Source organism: Eriocheir sinensis, chromosome 27 (assembly GCF_024679095.1).
Source record: "Eriocheir sinensis breed Jianghai 21 chromosome 27, ASM2467909v1, whole genome shotgun sequence".
Classification (NCBI taxonomy): Eukaryota; Metazoa; Arthropoda; class Malacostraca; order Decapoda; family Varunidae; genus Eriocheir; species Eriocheir sinensis.
In genome coordinates this window covers 11,065,235-11,089,116 of record NC_066535.1, presented here as the reverse complement: position 1 = coordinate 11,089,116, position 23,882 = coordinate 11,065,235, and the positions used below count along the sequence as shown (strand labels likewise).

The following is a 23,882-nucleotide window of genomic DNA, read 5'->3' as shown; positions in this document are numbered from 1 at the left end:
TCCGGGATGAATAATGTTGAGGTAGAGACACGCCAGTACTTGTAAACAGACCGACTTGGTCGGTTCGGCTGCCGTCAGCCGATAAAGTCGGTCTGTCGACACCCTCTTCATGGGCCGTCACCCGAGAAAGGCCCATGGTCCATCTGTGGAGGGACAAAATCTCTAACAGCATGGTTTTGAGTATGTGGCGCCTTGCAGGTATGTGGGCGGCGAGGGTGGACAGCATGAAGGTGGTGAGGTTCAACGCGCGGGGTGTCGCCACCACCTCCAGCTACCTTGACGCCGGCTACGGGGTGCTGCCAACCCTCAGGCAGGTGAGTCGGCTACACTGTCCGTTGGTAGATGAACGAAAGCTTATACGTACGATATTGGTTTTGTAAAAAAATATTTCGTATTTAACATTATCTGACTGGATCAATGATATATTAAGTAGAATTAACGTTTTTGACAACACGCAGGAGATGAATATTTCCCTCTTCCACAGGTAACTTTTTGTATTCACTTTCGCATGGACCAGTTTTCAAAAGAGAACCCTTTTGTAAGCTACTACGGCGGCGACTCCGACAACGAATTTACGATAGGTGTGTGTGTTTGTGTGGGGGTGAGGGTGGGGGTGCGTGTGTGCGCGCGCGCGTGAGCGTGTATGTATATGTGTCTCCTCTGAAGTACGTGCACAAGGCAATGGTGACTATAGAATTATAATTTTGTATTATAAGTTATTTGAGTTTGAGGCAGGAAACTTTAAAGTCTGAACGTTTAAACATCTTTCCTTGCTTCAGGGATCGGTGGCGACGACAGCAGTCTTCTAATTAACTGTTGCGGCAGCGAGTTGTACGAGACGCTCCCCTTCACTTACGTGGCGCCTTTCGTGTGGCACCACCTGTGTTTGTCCCTTCTGCTGGAGACGATGAAGCTGAACGTCGTCATGAATGAAGAAGTAAATTTATTCATAAATTTTATTTTTGAGGCACAAAAACTTTAGTGCCAGTATGAAATTGACTGCCATACATTCTCTTGTATTTAGCATAAAGCAAAGGACACCCGTCATGCATTTTCAAGTTTTAGTTTATTACTCTTCTTGGTGCAATTATTTCATGAATATTTCTTCAGAATTAATAGAATAATAGACATACTGGTAATTCATATTTCAGGTTCTTGAATACGACCTGCAAAACAAGTCGAGACGCAGTTTACTTATAAGGGGAGGAGGCCATCTCGTTGTAGGGCAAGAATTGGATACAGTGGACGGTGGTTTCAATGTCTATCAGACCTTTAAAGGTGAAATGGCTGACTGGGTGTTGTTGAACGAATCTCTCAGCATAGAGGAAATGAAGGACTACGTTGCCTGCCTTGGCCTCCCTTCCCGTGTCCGGCCACTGCTCCACTTTGACAATGCACTATCGGGATGGGAACTCAAAGGCCCATCACTTTCTTACAACTTAACGAAGAAAGACATATGCAGCAAAAGGTTTGTGGACTCGCTCGTGATGTTCCCACACCGAATGAAGAAAGAACATGCAGCCAAATGGTGTCATATGGTTGGGGGTCACTTGCCTGTGCCACAAAACCAAGAAGAAAATGAGGAGCTGGCCCGCTTGGCTTCTGGATACATTAATAAATGTAGTAACTCCTGGAGCACCTTTGCTTGGCTAGGGCTCACACGGAATCTATCAAGAGAGTGGGAAACGACAATAAACTCTTCTTTGGAATGGAATAACTTTGTGCTGCGTGGTCCAACCAAAACTTGTCTCTGTCCAAGTATAACGCTTTCAGTTAATGATGGCCACTGGCTTTGCACCCCTTGTGATTCAAGGATTTGTGTTGTGTGCCTTTACTCGAATGTATCTCTTTTTCATCTCCGTGGAGACTGTGAAAGAACAGGCTTCGATCGTGATTTAATTTTGAAAGGTGTACCACAAGAAACGCCGATGTATGTTGGGTATTTCCAAAGTCGAATGCTGTTCAGCGAGGAAACTTGGAGGCTGGAGTCGACATTAGAAGGTAGCACGTCTTACGCGGAGATGATCGATGATACAGTGACCAACCCGCTCGGCAGACACAAGTGGCAGATCAACAGCACCGAGTGTGGCCAATACCAGGTGAGGAGTTGTGTTGAGCGTGAAAGGAAATGTAAAACAACCAGCAAATGAATGCTTTAAACATTTTACAGTATATAAAGATTTCCTCACAAGAATTTAAAGTATCATCAGCTTTTTACCATGCAGTAGATCGCAGCTGCTATTAGATATGACACGTTGCAAATCATAATTTTATAATGTAAACATCTTTTAGCTGCCATTAATTGAGCATCACCCTCTACAACCTCCACAGACGGAACTGGTCCTGTCGGTGTGTAGTCCCGAACAGTTTCCTTGCGACAATGGTCAGTGCGTGCCTCAGGGAAAACGCTGTGACCTAAGACCCGACTGTTCCGATGAGACGGATGAAAAACTCTGTAACGTCGTCAATCTCCCGGTTAACTACTCTCCTGCAGTGCCTCCTCCTCCCACTGCAGAAGACTCGCTGGCCCTCCTCCTCTCTGTCGAGATATGTTCTGTCAGGGAATTTGAACTCGTTGGCTTCAAGATTGCACTGGACTTGGTCATCCGCATTGAGTGGAAGGACACAAGGCTTGAGTTCTTCAACCTTAAGGACGACATCCTTTTCAACAGAGTCAAAGTGAGTCAATGACGGTGGGCTATCTTAGGTATCCCTTCCTTCACCCGTTCCCGTCATTGAATGCGTGAAAGACAAGACAAGTCTAGGACACTCATGTCCGAAACTGATGGAGGCTTCATTTGTGACCACTCTTACATAACCCTGACCCTGAACTTGTTGATAAAATAAATAAAAAAAAAAAAAAAAAAATATATATATATATATATATATATATATATATATATATATATATATATATATATATATATATATATATATATATATATATACATACACACACACATTTTGTGTGTGTGTGTGTGTGTGTGTGTGTGTGTGTGTGTGTGTGTGTGTGTGTGTGTGTGTGTAATGGCATTATGTTAACTTTAGTCAAATTGCACGAGACCTCTTGCAGAACCCAGCGAAGATTTGGCTCCCCATGTTCTTTGTGGAGTCCAGCAGTCGGAGTCCTGCGGAGGAGCTGCCGAGCAGCCCGCCGCTGCTGCAGGTGCGGCGCGAACACCCTCCCTGCCGTGATGAGCCGAGCCGAGCCACCAAAGGTAAATCATAAGTCTGGGTAATCTTTACTGCCATCAGGAGCACACACTTTCAACATTAACTGACTTTCAAAAGACAAGAATCCATCTGATGCGTTTGTCTTCCGCTTCTAGATGAAGTCTTTGACGGGGCCAACAACACCATCGTGTATGAGAAGCAGATGTCCATCTCGCTCACTTGCCAATTCTACCTGAAAATGTATCCCTTCGACACCCAGAGCTGCAGATTTTTTTACTACTTGTCCAACGGCAATAACGTTACCCTCATTCTGGTAGGACACTCGCCTTTTGGGGAGGAAACGTATTAGAAAACAAGACACCTGTTCGTCGTACATATGTTTGTTCCTGTTATAAATAATTATATTGAAAAAAAATATTACAGCTTCAAAAAGCATAGATGAATGGTAACAACAAACCTTGCCTTCAGTACACTTAATAGTATCCTTTGCCATTCCAGGAATCTGTGTCGTTTAATGGAATACCTGAACTATTAGAGTACGAAGTGATGGGGGCGACTGGCGGCGTGAAAACATCAGGGCAGGGCTGCTTCTGGGTGAGAAGTGTGGAAGATTTCAACATTATTGCTCACTTTATTTCCTCTTATGCTGTTCTATATCTGTACCTTAATGACTGATGTATCTCTTCAAAGTTGCAGATATTTATTTGAAATTCTAGTGAAGAGCTTTCCCTCTTTTTCCCCTAAACAGGTGGAAATAAAGTTCACAAACCAGTTTGGTTACTATGTAGGCAACGCCATCCTGCCCAGCACCTTCTTGGTCACCATCTGTTACCTCACATTCTGGTTTTCCCTCGACGACTTCCAGGTACGTTCCCAGTGTCCAATAGAGTCTCGGAGGGAATGTTTAATTTTGCGAAACAAGGTCATTATAGAAAATGGTGCAGAGTTCTCAAACGTATCAAAAATTACGGAACATTCCAAATCACTGCATGCATGGGTAATGTTATCGAATCACGGACACAGAGGAGACTCTTCATGGTAGAAAAAGGCGTATAATACCACTACAGGTGGAATCTTGACCCATGACAGGTGGCTCACCTGAGAGATAAATAGGTTACGGAATAGTTTCTAGATAGCATCAGAAGACTCATGAAAATAATGTTCGCACTGATGAACAGTTTAGGACGATTCCGTATTCAAAGCACCGCTTGACCTGGCACTAGATCAGAGGTTCTCAAACTGGGTGCCGCGGCACCCTGGGGTGCCACGGACAGTGCCTAAGGGTGCCACAAGATCATCATAAATTTTGAATAATTCTTTTTTTTCTTCTTTTTTATGTTAGTCTGCATTTATAACTCTTAAGTTAATCTAATTCGACTGATGAGTTCTGTTTGGGCATGTACTGTACCGTATGTTAATTTTTGGTTTGAGTATGGATAATAATTTTAATTCAATAATTAAAGTAATTTAAACAGGTCCATTTGTGTATAAGAAGTTCATTCATGTGAGGAGGGAGGGGGTGAAAAAGGGTGCCACAAAAGGGTTTATATAAGTTCAGGGTGCCGTCACTGAAAAAAGATTGCGAACCTCTGCACTAGATTTTGAGATAAAGACCGCTATAACTTTCCTAACATTTTTTTTCCATTGTGCGGTGCGGCGTGCCAGTAGGACCGCATCATGGTGTCCCTTACGTCCCTGCTCGTGCTGACGGGGCTGCTGACACAGACCAGCCAGTCCATGCCCAAGACGGCCTACCTCAAGTTAATTGACATTTGGTACATCACCTTCATTTTCATCGACTTTCTGATCATCGTTGTACTGGTAGTGATCGAGGGTTTACGTCAAAGGTTCAGATACCCAGAGGTCAAGGTCACCAAGGGGAATGCTCTTCAGCAAGCTCAAAAGCCACCGGTCGCCTGGTGTCCTCAGACCGCCACCTGTCTGGCCAGGAAAGTCAACACCCTCTCCACCGTTGTGTTCCCCATCGTGTGTGCCATATTTATGTTCATTTTCTTCGCAATTGGCTCGTCTAACGGTTAGATTTTTCTCTATTATTATTTCCTCTTCTACAGGATGGGCTGCGTCCTATATTGATATGTTAAACCTTGTCCCTAGGAATTCGTTTTCATACAATTCCTACTTTTTGCCTTTTATTTATCATTATGATGTATAACCTCCGTAAAAAATGTTTAGGCAAATGTGTAACTCAATTAGTAGGTTGTATATATTATTCATTACTGTGTAACTATTAATATTACTGTTATAATACATAATGGTAATAATAAATGTATTAATTTTAATAATAATAATAATAATAATAATAATAATAATAATAATAATAATAATAATAATAATAATAATAATAATAATAATAATAATAATAATAATAATAATAATAATAATTATTATTATTATTATCATTATCATTATTATTATTATTATTATTATTATTATTATTATTATCATAAATATTATTTCTTTTTTACGTGTAAGCCTATAGCGCCGGTAGGCTTTCTTGAGGGGCCTGGATGATAGTCGGTCCCAGCCCGTCATTGCGCAGACAAGTGTTTTATAGTGGCGCCAGCTTTTCTTGGCTCATGCTGCCCCTCGGAACTCGTTCTTGATTCACTTGGACGTTTCCTTTAGAGCCCGGGTTGATGGATGATCTTCAGCATGGATAAAAGAGCATAGTGTTTGACCGCTTTAATCCATCTGCGCAGACCTGTGACGTGGATTCTTACCCAGGTAGGGGGAAGAGGGTAGGGAAGGCAGGGTCAAAATCTAAATATAGATCTCGGGCAGGGTATACTAAAAATAAAATTTGGACCGGAGGGGTAACTGTGGAAGACTTGTGAGGCGGGTGTTACATCCTTCCCTCCCTTCTGTGCTTTTGGGTCTAACGACCTTACGCCCATCTAGTATTCATATGACGGCCAATAAGGATGGACATTATTATTGCTGCTTATTCTAGAGAAAATAAGTGCTGTTAGTCTGAAATGTATAGGATAACTGAGACTGAGATTGATAACGACCATCCCTTTGATCCCTGAGAACAGATTGCAGATTTGAATAGAGGCATTACGTCACTGATTCATTAACGTGCGTGGCGGTGAGGATGATTGGCTGCCCGTATAACTAAGAAAGTGATGGTACAGTGATGCGCAAGCAGTTTTATCGTTGCTTAAACAATATAGCATAGCTTGACTAGGGTTCTTTTGTGTTGTTTGTGTCGCCGTGATGTTTCTGTGTTACGTGGAGAGTGTTGAATGTGGGGAAGAGCACCTGAGGATATACCTGTGAGCTCAGTCTTCACGGTGAGCCGCGTCGCCACACCTGATGTGATAATGTTTGCCGCCGGGTCGTTATGGTCGGTCAGTGATGTCTTGGGGGCCATTAAACAGCGGCTCTTGGCGATAATGTACAGCTTAAATCCCTCACACGTTGTCTCCTGTCGACGTAATCATCCTCGCGTTTTGTTTTGTTTTCTTTTTTGCGTCCTCTCAGCAATCCCCGGCTTTTTTTTTGTGTTTGTTTGTTTGTTTGTTTACTTTTCTTTTATTCGTGTTTATATCCGTCGTTTTTTTTCTATTAATAATGATGATAGTGGTTTACTTTCTCTCTCTCTCTCTCTCTCTCTCTCTCTCTCTCTCTCTCTCTCTCTCTCTCTCTCTCTCTCTCTCCTCTCTCTCTCTCTCTCTCTCTCTCCTCTCTCTCTCTCTCTCTCTCTCTCTCTCTCTCTCTCTCTCTCTCTCTCTCTCTCTCTCTCTCTCTCTCTCTCTCTCTCTCTCTCTCTCTCTCTCTCTCTCTCTCTCTCTCTCTCTCTCTCTCTCTCTCTCTCTCTCTCTCTCGCATATGTGTGTGTGTTGGTGTTTTCGTGTACCATTACCTATACGATCATTCGAGATAGGGAGAGGAAACAGACAAGCATGGAATGTGTGAGGCGGCGACACCTAACGGCCCGGCCCGCGGCGCCTCGTGGTGGGCAGCCACAGTCGGAGGATCGCCTTGGCCTCGGACGGGCGTGCCATGAGCGCCTCCGCAGCCACAGGCACGAGGCCCCGCACCGCGCCGCCGACCCAGCAGCAAGACCTCCCGCAACACTAGAGGCTCATATAACAATCACCGCTACGTTATAGCCCCCGTTGGTTGTGTTGTAATGAATGTTATTTTGACCACCAAGTGAGACATCGATGTTGTACCCCGGATTGGCAGTGCAAGCATTTTAGATACCTGAATTACGTGATTAACACTAGTGGTCGCTCTGTGATCAATTGGAATATATAATCTGTGTTTACTTGCACGATATGTTTGTAGCGACCGTCATGTGAATTATTTAAGCACTCAGAAACTTGACAAAAAACATCATCGTCAACATCATTGGTCGTTAAGGTCATGTCTGGAGCAAGCTCGTGCAGCGTTGAGGCGGGGCGGTGGCTCGAGAGTGACCGTGGCAGCTTGTGTGGCAGGAAGTACGCACTGAGGCCCCGGACCGCCAGGAGGCTGCATGAAGGAAGTAGCCACCAGGACCCGTTCGTGGTGTCAGGGAAAAGAACCAAGGCCAAGGCAGCGCCACTTTCAAGGTACCGCAGGAAGACCGCCAATGCCAGGGAACGTTACCGCATGAGGAAGATCAACACTGCATTCGACTCCCTTCGGAATATTCTCCCTTCGGCTCTAGCGGTGAAGCCTGCCTCCACCTCATCCACCTTGACGAAAATCACTACTCTCCGCCTCGCCGTCAGCTACATCCGGGCCCTTTCGAAGGTTCTAGAAGAGGAGGAGAACACTACTGGCTTTTGTTCCATCGACGGTTCATTCGAGTCCATACCAGCACCTGCTCAAGAATCACTGTTTCTGAACACCCACTTTCCTCCACTGCAGGATGCTACGTTTTCTTCTGTCAGTCAGTGGGCCTTGCCATGGGTGACGCAGCTGCCCCTCCTGAGCCCGTCGTGCAAAAATAATTCCTCGACGTGTGCCTCCTCCTCCTCTTACTCCTCCTCCTCTGCACCACCTCAGTCTCAAGAGTCACCCACCAGTCCTTGCCACGAGGGAGGCATCACCCCGGATGACTCAAGTGTACACGGCAACCACAATTTATTACTCGAACTAGAGAACTTGTCATCATTTGACACATTTGATATATTGTAATGTATGTGTCTCAGTGACCTTATTTATGTATTTAGACATAGACGGTAAGCTCTTGAAATTTATGGCAATGAAATAAAATCAGTGACGATTATTTGATGAAAAAAATATAAAAACAATTCTAAGTGTATGTTACTACGTATGTGTTTATCGCTTGCGGATTGAAGAAAGAATGACACACGAGATGGCAGGTGTTTGCGCCCCAGGGAGTGTAGAGATCCTCCACTGTCCACCATCACACACCAAACCAACCCTGCACTCGCCCTGTCTCTTCATGCCAGTCCACACCGCAGAGCACGCCAGCTTGCCCGTGCCCACCTCCTCTCACCGCAGTCCCCACTCCGTTGTTGCCCTCGAAGGACGAACTCCAGCACCATGCACACTTTCCTTGGCGCCACTGATCATTTAACTAATCCTGTGCAATAAAGATGTTCGCATTTATATTTAGTATTTATCTCACTATTGATCAAGTAACATCTTTGCCATTTGCCTCTTTTTTGTTTAAATATTGCTGAAAAGATATTTACAGCCTACTCGTATCCAACGTAAGATATGCTACTCGAAAAACTGTCTCTATCTGCTTCCGCTTCGTGTGCTCCTGTCGATGCGGTTTAGTTATCTTAATCACCGCGCGCACACACACACACACACACACACACACACACACACACACACACACACACATTCTCTCTCTCTCTCTCTCTCTCTCTCTCTCTCTCTCTTACACGGAAAAGTTATATAAAATGGGTCAAAATAGGCTTTATGATATATTACGTCTAGTACATAATTTCTTTTCCGTGTGGACGAGCCATCGATAGGACTAGCAAACATAGATACTGTTACACACACATTACAGAAACTATCCAATGAATATATTGATTTCGTCAGTAAATTATCTAGTGTTAAGGATGTACTCCTACAAAATGACACCACGATTATAGGAAATACATATCCACTATGAGTCCAAACATATGATAATCAATACACCACCATAGTTTGCCTCACACACACACACACACACACACACACACACACACACACACACACACACACACACACACACACACACACACACACACACACTAGAATATCGTGCTCATTGCGTGTGTGTGCGTATGTGTGTGTGTGTGTGTGTGTGTGTGTGTGTGTGTGTGTGTGTGTGTGTGTGTGTGCAGTGTCGCTCGTGCCGGCGGGTCATGAGGGGCCAGGAGAGGGTAAGGTCGTGGGGCAGCGGGGCAGAGGAATGGCGCCTTGCACTGAGTTCTCGGGAGTGTGACTGACCAGACATGACGTGCCCGCTTGTCTACCTCTCTGCCTGCCCCCCCTACCCACCTGCCTGCCTACCACTGCTTCCCAAGATCACTCGTCACCTGCCCGAAACCCCCCATCGCCCCCCACCCCGCCACTACCACACTCCACCTGCCCTGCCCCCTCGTCTCCATCTTAACGTTCTGCTGGTCATATAACCTTTTAGCCCTCTGCCACCCATCATACGAGTAATTAGATTCATGTATGATAATGTTGCGTCATCTTTTTTTCTTTTTTTTTTGGGGGGGGGGTCAATGATTTTTTTCGGTTAAGGGTTTTTGGGTTAACGAAAATTAATGAATAATGTATATGTACCATCTGATGCCTCGCTTAATTAAACACGTTGCTCAGTCCACAGCACATGCATCGCCCACCCCGCCCCATCGGTCACTCCCTTCAACGTCTTCTCGTTAAATTCCCCCCTTTTTTTTGCCAGGGATAAGTGCTCCATAACTCTTTGTAATTTATAGATTCCCGACACATACATCAACAGCATTCTCTATTAGTAGCACAAACACACCCTCTGCATGCATCATAACGCACCACTACACCACACTCCACCACTCTGCTCTGATACTTAGGAGTGTGTTCCTAAATTCATACACAACAACAAAATCGAATCGACAGCGTTCTCCGTCAGTAGTCCCCCCCCCAACCGCTTTCAGTATGCATCACAACGCATCACAACACCCAACGCTACACAGCCGTGCCCTCACCCCTGCACCTCAGCCTCCCTGTTTATCTCTCCCTGGCGTATCAAATAACCTCATCACGCACCGTACTCTTTCCACGCTTCACCCAACTCTTAATGAATTCCTCGCGCCACGCAGCAGCACCTCCTCCAACATAACCCCTGCCCTGCCGCCACCTGCATTCCCCCTACCCCCCCTTCAACTCTTTCACCGTTCACCTCATCCACCACCTGTCCAGTGTCCATGCCCCCCCCGACCTTCGTGATCCATTAATCTGACGTGGTCACGCTGCGTCGCCCTCCCGTTTTTTATCATTATTTTGTTTTTAACGTGGATGGAAATCAAATACAAACTTACAGTGTAATAAAAGGCATGAAGGATAATAAATGCATTATTTTATCACTCACTCAATGCTAGTTTAAGAAGTTGTGTTGTTATAAAAGGAGAACAGTGTATATTTTCACCACTAAGGGCGTAGAGAGAGAGAGAGAGAGAGAGAGAGAGAGAGTTCTGGTAATCAGCGGAGGACAATACTAGTGTCTTGCTGACCCTCCACGTTGTGTGTCTCGCCGCCCGTCAAGTCCACGGCTCCCTCGGGCCGTGATCAAGGCACATAAAGCCTCCCCCCCCCCCCCCCTGCCCTGCCCTGCCCTGCCCCTCCACGAACCCTGGGCGGGAGAAACGGTGCCGCCATCAGTATGCAGCGTCTGTGTGTGTGTGTGTGTGTGTGTGTGTGTGTGTGTGTGTGTGTGTCACCGTGCCAAATTCATCTACCCAAGTCTGTTTCTAGTAACATTTCCTCGGGGCCTCTTGTTGTTTCACCCATATATATATATATATATATATATATATATATATATATATATATATATATATATATATATAGATGGGGGAGGCGGTGGCTGAGTGGATAGCGTGACGGCCCCGCGTTCAGGACGACGCGAGTTCAATCCCCGACCGGTGCCACCAAGCTGGGATTTTTCAGCCGCCGCCGAGTGGCTTAAAACTACCCACATGCTGTCCAGAAGACCACCTATCAACCCGGACTCTAGATTCTAGGATTAAAGATGAGCTCCGCATGAGCCAATGCTAGATGGCGTCACTATAAACACTCGCCTGCGCCAGAACGGGCTGGGCCGACCAACAGGCCCCACCGGGATGAAGCCTTGGACCGACCATCAGGAATTCAGGATCCACCGGGAAGAAGCCTACCGGCGCAATAGGCCACGACGTAAAAAAAGAAAGAAAAAAAAAGTCTTGGACCTTTGCGGAGCGGAGGGATGGGATGAAGGAATAGAGAAGGGGAGGGCAAGTAAAGTAAAATCAAGAGCGTACTTGAAAAGACGGGAGGAGGTTTGCTTTTAACATCGGGAATACAATCCAAATCCCTTTAAGATGTACCGTGCTATCGCATCTATGTCTAGTTTCCTGCTTGTATTCTTTCTTTCTTCCATGCTGCCAATTCTGCGCATCCACACATCACCAAGGGAATATATATTTCTGTCATATCAAAAAGAAAATATATTGCAAAGGCGATAAGTCAATGGTGGTGGTGGTGGTGGTGGTGGTTGCGTTGGTTGAGGTTCGGGTGACGAAGTTGATGAATGCCTGTGGATGACTCATCTGATATTTTTCCTCTCCTCTCTCTCTCTCTCTCTCTCTCTCTCTCTCTCTCTCTCTCTCTCTCTCTCTCTCTCTCTCTCTCTCTCTCTCTCTCTCTCTCTCTCTCTCTCTCTCTCTCTCTCTCTCTCTCTCTCTCTCTCTCTCTCTCTCTCTCTCTCTCTCTCTCTCTCTCTCTCTCTCTCTCTCTCTCTCTCTCTCTCTCTCTCTCTCTCTCTCTCTCTCTCTCTCTCTCTCTCTCTCACACACACACACACACACACACACACACACACACACACACACACACACACTTAGCTGTCAAGATCCTTTAAGAGGTAAAAATTTCTTAAAACGCACAAATTTCTTTTCCTTTCTTTCCACATTTCTTTCCTTTTCTGTCGGCGTCGGTTTTCTTCTCTTTTTTTTTCCTACATTGACTCATCACAACGTTCCCTCCTTACGACCCCTTCCTCTCTACACCTCCTCACGTTTCTTTACTAAACATCCTTAAAGATTTATTATATAATTCGCCACGTCTGAAAATTTTGAAATACCGTCCGAAGACCACCCAGGTTTCTTTCCTCCTCCTCCTCCTCTCTCTCTTCCTACCTCTCCCTTTCCCCTTCCTCTCCTTGTTGCCTCTTCCTCCCTCCCTTCCTTCCCTTCTCCCTTCTACCTTCTCTGGATTTTGCTGTTTCCCCTTCTTCCTTTTCCCCTGTGTCTTCCTCATCTTCCCTTCTCTCTTCTCCCTTCTTCTCTGGATCTTGCTATTTCCCCTTCTTCCTTTTCCCCTGTGTCTTCCCCATCTTCCCTTCTCTCTTCTTCCTTCTTCTCTGGATCTTGCTATTTCCCCTTCTTCCTTTTCCCCTGTGTCTTCCCCATCTTCCCTTCTCTCTTCTTCCTTCTTTTCTGGATTTTGCTGTTTCCTCTTCTTCCTCTTCCTCTTTGTTGTGTCTTCCTTATCTTCCCTTCTTAGCTTTCCTGTCTCCTTGAACACTACCCTCATCCACTGTTCCGCCCTTTCCTCTGCGTCATTCCCTGCTGCACGGGCCAGTGAGACGGAGATGAGCACCGAGGTCACGCGCAGCTGTAGCATAAGCCCATACTTTACCTTTTTTTTTCCCTGCCGCATTACCTTTTTCTGCTCTGTCGTATTATTTTTATTTATTGTTTTATAAGTTTTCACCTTATTTTTCTTTCCCTGTGCCTCCTCCTCTTCCTCTTTCTCGTCAGCTGTAGTCTTTGACATATCGTTTCTTAAATTCTGACCTCATTTTTCTTTCTCTATAGATTTGTTTTGTTTCTCTTCATCTCTGCATTGTCCTTGCCGCCTCTTCACTATTCCCTATAATTATCTCCTCCTCCTCTTCCTCCTCCTCCTCCTCCTCCACCGCCACAGCAATGGACATTCTGGCCTCTGTGTCATTATGCTGATGAGTCGCCGCGATAACTGATCATCTGCCTCGGAAGGTGTAATTTTCTTTTCTTAAACTTTCCGTCACCGCGTCGTGGCCAGACCCGCCCCGCTCGCCAGGGTCCCTTCCCTACCCATCCCTTCCTGCCCCGCCCCGCCCCGCCTCTCCCCTTCCGGCACAACGACAGTGACTTCAACGAGTCATTCTCCGAAGAGTCCCGTTTTCTCTTTCATTTACGCGTTTTAGAAGATGGCTTGAGAGTCTTATTAGCTTACCTCGCCTCTACCTCACCGGCTGCCTCCGCTGCTGCTGCTCATAATTATGCAAATGACTTTATTAATGGGGAGGTGCGGGCTCCATTAGGCTGCGGCTCCGCCCTCTCAGAATTGTCGGTGTAAAGAAATAATGATCAGGCATCGCGTCTTGACACCCTCCTCCTCCTCCTCCCTCTTATTAACGTGCCGATTTCCACTTATCTGCCTCCTCCTCCTCTTCCTCCTCCTCCTCCTCCTTGTTTTTTTTCCTGACTTTCTCCCCTTCCCTCCCTTCCTCCTTTCCTTTCACCATCCCCTTACCTTCCCTTCCTCTCCTCGTCCAACACACTCTCCCGCTCTTTCAGTCTTTCCTTTCTCTTCCGTGCTTTCCCTAGTGGCAGTTGACTAGTGACCCCCCCCCCCCATCTCTCTCTCTCTCTCTCTCTCTCTCTCTCTCTCTCTCTCTCTCTCTCTCTCTCTCTCTCTCTCTCTCTCTCTCTCTCTCTCTCTCTCTCTCTCTCTCTCTCTCTCTCTCTCTCTCTCTCTCTCTCTCTCTCTCTCTCTCTCAAGTAAAAGAGTAAGAAAGTTTACGTAATTACTCTTTCGTTGTAAGTCTCGCAACAGCACTTCTTCATTTATCTTGAGGGGGAAGGCGAGGCGATGCAGGTTTGGGATATTAATAGGTACCGGTGTTTCGGAAATGCGGGACTCGGGAGGTAAAATTAATTTGCTGTAATAGAGCTGTTTAGTTTACCATAATAGCCCTCATATGTTATAGAAATGTTAGCCGAGGAAGAGAGAGACGAGGGGAAGGAAAAGACTTGAAAGGAGAAAGAAGTTAAGGCTAGTAGAGAATGCGTTAGAGAAATAAAGTAAGGAGAAAAGAGTAAAAAGGAAAGAATCGGGAAATGACGAACAGCAAGATTGAAAGAGTAAAGGAGTTCAAACCTTTATCTCAACAAAATAGGGGACGGTAGAAGGATGTGTTAGGAGAAATAGAAGTTAAGATTAGTAGAGAACCCTTGAGGAAGTAAAGTGAGGAGAAAAGAAAGGAGAAAAATAAGCGGACAGTGATAAACAGCGGACTCAAAATAGCGAGAGTTTCACCCTTTATGTTAACAAAATAGGGGACGTTAAAAGAGAGATATAAGAGAAAGAGTTAGAGATGTTTAACGTTTGGGGAAGCAAAGAAAAATGGGAAACCGTCAAATGATATGGAAAAAGGAATCAAGCTCATAACAAGAACCAAAGAAGAGAGGATATAATAGGCTGTAAAATGTATAAGTAAATATGAGAGAGAGAGAGAGAGAGAGAGAGAGAGAGAGAGAGAGAGAGAGAGAGAGAGAGAGAGAGAGAGAGAGAGAGAGAGAGAGAGAGAGAGAGAGAGAGAGGTATATTAAGCATACGAAAAAATATATTCGGCTCACACTTTACATCAACTAAATCTATAAACATGCTTCGGCTCCCGTCGCGCCTCTCATCCCGGCCAGTATCTTATGTCCATGTTTAATTAGGCGGCTGTGTTTTCTGCGTCGATATGATTCACTCTCTCAAACATATTACGAAGAGAATGGATGATCACCTTGAACAAACTTCTATTATATTGTGTTAAAGCCCCCTGCACTAAACGCCTCTTACTATTACGAAGAAAATGGCCGAGTGTTCTGTTGTTTAAGTATATCGTTAATGAACTCCTAAGCATCTTTTCCACGACTAAGATCACGTTTTAACTCGTATTATTTCTCCTACTTGTACTTGTGTATCAAATATTTTTTTCCTACTGCTGAAAGAATGCCTGAGCCCTCTAATACAGTTTCCTATATCGTATTTGAGCTCTTAAACATCCCCTTCTACTATACCAAGATAAGAACTAAACATTCCTTCTGCAGTGAATGTCTCCATCTCCTTCATTGTATTAAAATTCCCAAGCATCCCTTTCCACTAACGAGATACCGACTAATTGCCTTTTTTTTTTCTTTATTCCATTTCAATCCTTTACTGACTTTCTTTATTGTATGTATGTGAACTTTTGCAATGAATGTCTACCTTACTTACATCGCATTTAAATTCCCAAACATCTCGTTCCACTGACAAGATAACGACCAAGCATCTATTTTCGTCGCTTTATTTCAACCCCTTTACTGACCGTCCCTCCCTTGACACACCTTCAGTCCTGCCGCTGCTTGAATACTCCCCTCTTGACCCTCGCTGACCCTTTACACTACTACTCCAACCCCTTTACTGACCGCCACTCCGTTGACACACCGCCCTGCCGCCGCCTCGGAATCTTGTACAAGCAACACACTGGCGGCAGATTAGACTGATGGCTTTGAACATCCCCTTCGTGACCCTCACTGACCCCTTATGCTACTTCTCACGTCGTTGGCTTAGGTACGAACCTCTCTCTTGACACCTTGGAGAGGGAAAGATAAGGAGAAAAAGAAGGAGCTAGAGGAACAGCGCAGATGGAGAACCAGGGCGATTAGGAGAAGGAGCAATGAGGAGAGGAGGAGGAGGAGGAGGTGGAGGAGCAGGAGGAGAAGGGGGAAGGAAAGCCAAAAAGAAAGAGAGCATCGTGTTGAAAAAGAAAAACAAAATAAGAGAGAGAATTAGAGGAAGAAAGAAGAAAGAAGGGGAAAGGAAGACCAAAAAGAAAGAAAGCATCGTGTTGAAAAAGGAAAACCAAAATAAGAGAGAGAATTAGAGGAGGAAAGAAGAAAGAAGGAGAAAGGAAGACCAAAAAGAAAGAGAGCATCGTGTTGAAAGAAGAAAACCAAAATAAGAGAGAGAATTAGAGGAAGAAAAAAGAGGTAAAGGAGCAGCGAGTAGCGGGCTTTTTTTATTATTGTTCCTTTTTTTATGCCCATGAGCTGTCTCCTTTGTTGTAAAAAAAAAAAAAAAAGGAGGGTGAGGGCTGAGAAAGAAGGCATCGTTTCGAAAGAAGAAAATAAACAGAATCAAGAAGAGTAGTCGTAGAAGGAACAGTAAGAAGAGGAGAAAAAGAAAGAGCAGATGGACGAGGAGAGAGAAAAGGAAGAAAATAGCGTACTCATAAAAGAGGGCGAGGTAGAGCGGGTCAGGGAGAGGAGATGCAGCACTAAAAAAGGAAAGGAACAAGGGGAGAAAGAAGAGGAAAGATGGAAGAAACATGTTGAAAAGGAGGAGGAGAAGGGTTAGAAGGAGGATCTGTAAGAGGAAGAAAAGAAGGATGAGAAGAAGAGGAAACCTAAGGAAAATGCATGTTGTAAAGCCTCAGTACAGATCTTTCTCTTACGCCTTAGATTGAAGAGTTCGAAGAGGAGGAGAAGGAGCAGAATCAGGGAGAGGGTTAGGAAAATAAGGATTAGTATAAGGAGGAAGATAAACAAGAGGAGAAGAAGACCAAATAGGAAAGAAGCAGGTGTTGAGCTGATGTGCGGACCGTTCTCTTACGCCTTGAAGAGTTAGAAAAGGAGAAGGAGGAGGAGAATCAGGGAGAGGGCTAGGAAAATAAGGATTAGTAAGAGGAGGAAGAGAAACAAGAGGAGAGGAAGACCAAAGAGGAAGGAAGCAGGGTGTTGAAAAGCTTATGTGTACAGACCTCTCTCTCACGCCTTGGAGAGAGAAGTTCGAAGAGAAGGAAAAGGAGGATCAAGGAGAGGGTTAGAAGAAGGATCAGTAAGAGGAGGAGGAGGAGAAGGAAAGGAAGGAAGACCAAAGAGGAAGGAAGCAGGGTGTTGAAAAGCTTATGTGTACAGACGTCTCTCTCACGCCTTGGAGAGAGGAGTTCGAGGAGAAGGAGAAGGAGGATCAAGGAGAGTGCTAGGAGAAGGATCAGTAAGAGGAGGAGGAGGAGAAGGAAAGGAAGGAAGGCCAAGGAGGAAGGAAGCAGCGTGCTGAAAAGCAATAACCATAAACTCGGCGCTAACTGTTTATCCTAAAAGGCTCCACGTCCGTCACAGCATTTTTCACGATGGTTATCAGTCCTGAGTTACTAGTATGAGACTCCTCCTCCTCCTCCCCCTCTTCCTGCCTTCCTTCCTCCACTCCTCCACTCGTCCACCCTCCATCCTCTCTTCCATTCACCTCCCCTTCCCTTCCCGAGACCTTTCCCACCTCCGTCCATCCTTCTTTCATTCGTCTCTCCCTTCCTCCTCTCCTCCCCCGTCCTCACTCCGCCTCCCACTCCTGTCCCGACGCCCAATCCTTTAACTCTTTCGTGCATCTTCCTCAGTCCTATGTTTATCCTTTCGTCTCATAACGTCATTCCACTTACCCGTCTTCATTTTCCTCTCCTCTTTTTTTCTTCTTGATATTCTTATTAATTACAAGTCTTTTTTTCATCCTCCTATTCTATTTCCCCTTCCTCCTTGTTGAAACTTAAACAATTTCAATAGAAGACAAGATTACATACCCCTAAGAAAACAGGAAAGCTGTGATAGGGAGATAGATAAGAAACAACTGAACAAGTTTGGGAATCTCGGAGATGGGAAAAAGTAACCGTGAGCAAACACAACATAAAAATGAAATAAAACGCTCACTCTCGGTAATCTCCACGCACGAAACGCGTATCGACACCACACGGGCCGCTGCGTGGAAGGTTTTGCAGTCTGGAGGGAATGGCTTGCCGTACGTCAGAAAAGGTAATCGTAAAAATATAAAATAAACATGAAAAATACCAGCTTCAGATAGTGTTCAGCCGTTAATTAGCACAACTAACGTGCACGGCCATCACGCCGGACGGGATGTGGAAAGTTTCACGGGCCAAAGAAAACGGTTTGTCTTCGAAAGAAAATGTATTGTCGTCTGGCGTGATAGACTGCTCGTTGCGGCGGGAACACGACGGGCCACCTGCCTGACCCCCGGTAATTGCCGCTACACCTGCAGGGTCAGCGCGCCTCCTTAGGTCAATCCGCTGGTGCCTGACCCTCGACACTGCGGGTCTGCACGGGGAGAAGGCCCCAAAGGCAGGTAAAGGGAAGGAAGAGGAAGTGAAGGGGAAGGAAGAAAAAAAAACACTTTTAAATAGAAACATCTATTCATCACTGCCATGCCAACAGGGGAAACGTGGATAGGATGCAGAAAATTCTTTGGCCAAGAAGAAGGAAGTTGAATTATTTTGATGTAGTCAGACGTATGAGAATGGGCAAAAGGAAAAAGTAAGAAATCTTCGGCCAGGCCCTGAGTACATGCTGTGCTTGACGGTTGTGAAAGTCGGTCTGCGAGGGAGATATGATGAGTGTGTGTTGCTTGTCGCTGCATCAGGCAGGTGTCGGCCCGCACCCCAGCCTCATTAATTTCAGCGGCCTCGTATGCTCGTCCCCAGCCTCCCCTCCTCGTGCGTGGCCGTGAGAGGCATGGATTTCCCATCTTAATCAATATGTTGGCGGGCAATATTGAGGGAAAGGAAGCACGCGCGTGTGTTAATGCGGGAAAACTTCGCGGTAAAAAAGAAAAATGGAAGCCGCCATGTTCTCGGTGCTGTAGAGAGGCAAGTTATTTCGTGGCTAGAAGTTTCACAGCGGGGCGGACACGAATAGGCTGCGTTGCCATTTGGCTCCGCTGTCAGCGGAAGAAATATTTTTAGGCCAAAACAGTTTGGCCTTCACTCTCCGTCATCTTTCACCTTCGCACAAAGAGAACCTCCAGTTGTGTGTAAGTAATGAATTTACCTGTCGGAGCCTCGCCTGGACAGATGAAGCATGTTGCAGATTTTTTACTTCACTGATACGACGTACTACATGGTGGCTACAAGGCCCCCACCTACCCCCCCCCCCCTCCTCCTCAAGTCTTCCTTTTCCTTCTCTACTGACATGACAAAGCGAATCAGCATGCGGCAGTTTAGGGTCACAATTCCGGAATAGTTTAGTGAAAGGAGTGGGAGCCATCCGTTTGCTTATTCTAACATTTCAAGATTACACGCCGCGAGCTGTGGCTGTGCTGTTAAAGATGAAATTTTATGGTTGCCGCGTCAGGTCGAGGTATTACTCAGTCTGTTAACCAAAATATCTCCTTCCACTGCAGTTCAAAACCCAGTATTTTATAACTATTTCCAAAGTTTCACCGGAAGAAAAGGAAACTAACTGTTCTGACCAAGGATATTAATCGCTTCGCAGTGACCCTTACAAGCAAAATATTTCTAACCATTCCACACTCATGTCAGCACCACCTCACGAAGATCTGTGAGCCAAAGGGTCGTGACACTGTGTGGAGTGTATATCTATAAGCATCCATGAAGGGGAGACAATTCCATACCAAAGGAGGAATCTATTCTTTCTTTCATTTATTCAAATGATTGACCAAAGAAAAAAATTGCATACATATATAACTAACCATAGGCCTCGGCGCCGCACACTCACGGTCGTGTCGGTCAGTCAGCCGTCAAGGCGCCCCGCGGGACGCTACGTCTGCGTCTCGGAGATTGGTTGCTTTGCCACTCTAACGCGAGGCGGCCGCGCGAGGTCACTCATCACGGCACGCCACGGCACTTCCGATCGTGCACTCACCCGTCACAGCGCCCTTACCGTGCCGCACACGTGGCGGCCCACAGGGAGAAGATGGAGTTCCTTCACACCAGAAGAGGACATGAAAGGAGGAAATTATATTAGAGTATTATAGTAGTTGAAATGAAAAGTAGTTTAAGAAATATGATCACATGCATAACAACTTTAACTCAAACGCCCACGACGACCACCAATCCTTTACTTCCCTCACAAAAACGCAGCCTCACTCATCACAGGCTTCATCAGGGTTCTACATCTGTTGGGCCCCTTTTCTCTCTCTCTCTCTCTCTCTCTCTCTCTCTCTCTCTCTCTCTCTCTCTCTCTCTCTCTCTCTCTCTCTCTCTCTCTCTCCCCGGATCAAAAAATGTAAAACGGTGCGATTAAAATGTTTCATAAGCTAAGCAATTTACGTCCGTCTTAGATGAAATATTTAAAACATAAACTGGAGGAATAAAAAAGTAATGCCTAAATAATAATTGATTTACAGATAACATTTTTTTTTTTGGCAAGGATTTTCTTCGTTTACTTCCATATATGTTTTTTTATTTTTTTATTGCATGTTGATGATATTCCTTTTCCTGTGAATTGCCGTCAAGCAGCCGTGCAACGCAAAACCAGACATAAACTTCACAATTTCCCTCCCCTCACACATGCACACCTGCAGATAATATTTTTCCCAACTCTGAATATTTCGCGGCATGTGCTTGTCTGTATAAAATGTCAAGACGAATATTCGTTTTAATTGCTAGCATGTAAATTTTTCTTGTATTTTTGTATTCTCTTTTATAAACCTGACTTGGAAAATGTCACCACTTTTACATTCTATAATTAGCTGCTAAGGATGAACAATGGACATGGAACTGTTGACATAGTGCCCATTAGGGGATAATTTACCCCAGGTATTTTTTTTTTTTGTTTCTTATTTAGTAAACTTAGTAAGAGAGAGAGAGAGAGAGAGAGAGAGAGAGAGAGAGAGAGAGAGAGAGAGAGAGAGAGAGAGAGAGAGAGTGTTGTGTGTGTGTGTGTGTGTGTGTGTGTGTGTGTGTGTGTGTGTGTGTGTGTTTTATATATGTTCGAATGTTTTGCTTTTTCGTTGTATTTGTATTTCTTAGTATATTTTCTTTTCTGTCAGCCCACCACAGAAATTCCAGTCAGGGCAAAACGATTAACAGACTGAATTCACTTAACCCCACAAAAAAAAATCACTGCATGTACTTTTCCTTTTTAACTCCCTCACTTCCTCGCTTCCTTTCCCTTCTCTTTTTGCTGTCTCTCTACCAGCGAAGTCCCCCCCCCTCCCCCAACCCCGAGCCCTATCACCACAAGGACGATGATTGCCGACCTGCACACAACTTACAGCGGGCATAATACCGTAATGACCGCCCGCTCTTCTTGATTACGCGTCTCAGCCGGTGATTTTGCCTTCTTCCCGATCGTCCGTCGCCTCACCCCGCCATTAGGCTGAGCTACGAGGGAAGGAAATCAGAGGTGAGTGATTCCCTGCGTGCAGCCCCGCGTCATACTTCGAAGGGTCATTATTGGGAAATTTGTGTGCCTGTGTCCCAGTAGAGTAGGGTAGTGGAGGGGAAGTGTCCTGGGAGGGGAGGGGAGTGAGCCTGTCATCCGTGGGTGGTGAAGCATGCGGCGCGGTGGTCTTGGTGGTGGCGGTGTTGGGGGGTGTTGGGGAGAGGATGGAGGATGTACTTTATTATGGGGGACCTCTGGGAGTGGTGGTGAGGTGGGGTGGAGGTGGTGCTGCTTGTACTTGGAAATGTGTAATGAGAAGAAAGTGTTGTGTCTTCTTCAGAGAATGTTTTACTGCAGCAGATGTGTGGTCAGATAAATGGCTTAATTAACTTGAAATATCATTATGCTTGTCTCATAATAATAATGTGTGTGTTTTATAAAGATTTATGAGTACAGTTCTAGCATTGAGAGATTTTATTTAAATATGTTCGTGTGTGTGTGTGTGTGTGTGTGTGTGTGTGTGTGTGTGTGTGTGTGTGTGTGTGTGATATATATATATATTTAGATATATATATATATATATATATATATATATATATATATATATATATATATATATATATATATGTGTATATATGTATGTATGTATGTATGTATGTATGTATGTATGTATATATATATATATAGAGAGAGTGTGTGTGAGAGAGAGAGAGAGAGAGAGAGAGAGAGAGAGAGAGAGAGAGAGAGAGAGAGAGAGAGAGAGAGAGAGAGAGATAGAGAGAGATAGATATAGAGATCCATACTTCATACATACATACATATAATTGCAAACATATACATAAATGTGTGTTTATTTTTCTTCTTCCTCCGCCTTTTAATTCTCCTTTCCTTTCTTCCTTCTCCTCTTTCATTTTTCTTTTTATCGTGTTTTGTTTTGACCAACAAATCTTGTAAAGAATATAAAAATAAAAGTAAACGAACTTTTAATGACCGGTTGAAGTTGCTGCTTTTTTATGAATATAACAAATTTAATGGTTTTCAAAAATTTTACCTCAAGTTAATTGTCAGATTATTTTTTCCTCATATCTGATCATTAAAATAACGAGTGTGTGATGGACGACGGAGACGAGATGAACAATATAATGGAAGGTGTCGAAGGAGGCGAGGAGGAGGAGGCGAAGGTGTTGAGGGGCGGCGCAGCGCGGCGGCGGGACAGGTGCGTCAGGTGAGCCCCTGCAGATGGTGAGGGCGTGCTGCCCCCCCTCACCCCACCCTCCAACAAGCCTACCTGATGTCTTTACCTTAGTGGTGGCGTCGTGACCTCATCCATCATGCTTGTCCCTTAATTGCCGTGCACAGAGGCCTGCTTGTCCTAATTACCTGGCTGAGAGACTCATTAAGCCCCCCTTTGACAACTCCCCTGTGAGACCACTCATTTATTTATGTCGAGTAGTTCCTTTGGTTCCAGTCTTCGCGGTGTTATTAGGCTCTTCCTTTAATTACTAGAGATTTATTAGTAGTGTTGTCGACTTACCCGGATCATTAAAGCGTTTCATAATTGTGGACTTAAGCATTAACGTCGTCTTACATATTTGATTATAGCGCTCCATTCCATTTATGCATGTTCTCTGATTTATATTTGGTCGGCTGGACTTGTTCTTATTGTGTGTTCCATACATGTGTTTGACTTTACTCGCGGGTGCTTTGTTCCCGATCCTTTTTTGCCGTCTGGCCATCTGATTATCAAACACTACCTTAAATTTCTTCGTATTCATCTTCAGGCATCCTTTCAACCCCCTCTCCCTTCTATTAACACATCCCCTTTCTCTCCAACAGGATCATTTCCCTTGCAGTTCTTTCCGTCCCTTCTAATTCCTCCCCTTAACTCTTATGCTCATGTTCTTACCCTGCACACTTTACCTCTTATCTGTATTTCCTCTCTACCTCTTCATTTTTTTTCCTTCCTATGCAGCTAATCCTTCTTCTAGGCTTCCTACTCATACTGCACAACCATGAGGGAAGCTTAATACACTACACTGCACTACATCACTTCAAGGCGAACTACGGCAAGAGACAAGAAGAAAGAGGCTCAGTGGTCGTATTTAAGGCGTTGTAAAGGACTGTGTTGCCTTCTGGGTATACCTAGACTCGGAGCGGGCCGTCACCAGCTTCATGTTCGCCCGTAGATGTGAAAGTCGATCCCCGCCACCAAGATTGTGAGGCAAAACAAGGGACCTGATCACGAAAGGCGGGGAACGAATCATCGTGTTGTGTTGCGTTGTATTGTGTTGTTGTGAACGTGTGGGCTAGGGATGATATTTGTGCAGATTTTATAAAAAG

The 23,882-nt window shown here is 45.0% G+C and overlaps 2 protein-coding genes across 2 annotated transcripts; both read left to right on the top strand.

The window, feature by feature from the left end:
* Positions 1–907: 907 nt before the first annotated feature.
* Positions 908–5,369, top strand: LOC127004285 (uncharacterized). Its single transcript, XM_050871846.1, has 6 exons — positions 908–937; positions 1,152–2,132; positions 2,293–2,679; positions 3,074–3,218; positions 3,777–4,039; positions 4,843–5,369. Exons 1-6 carry the CDS (start codon positions 908–910, stop codon positions 5,212–5,214), a joined length of 2,178 nt encoding a protein of 725 aa, XP_050727803.1. The 3' UTR covers positions 5,215–5,369.
* A 1,703-nt stretch (positions 5,370–7,072) lies between these two features.
* Positions 7,073–8,752, top strand: LOC127004132 (helix-loop-helix protein delilah-like). Its single transcript, XM_050871527.1, has one exon. The coding sequence runs from the start codon at positions 7,567–7,569 to the stop codon at positions 8,323–8,325; it is 759 nt and encodes a 252-aa protein (XP_050727484.1). The 5' UTR covers positions 7,073–7,566; the 3' UTR covers positions 8,326–8,752.
* The last annotated feature ends 15,130 nt before the right edge of the window (positions 8,753–23,882 follow it).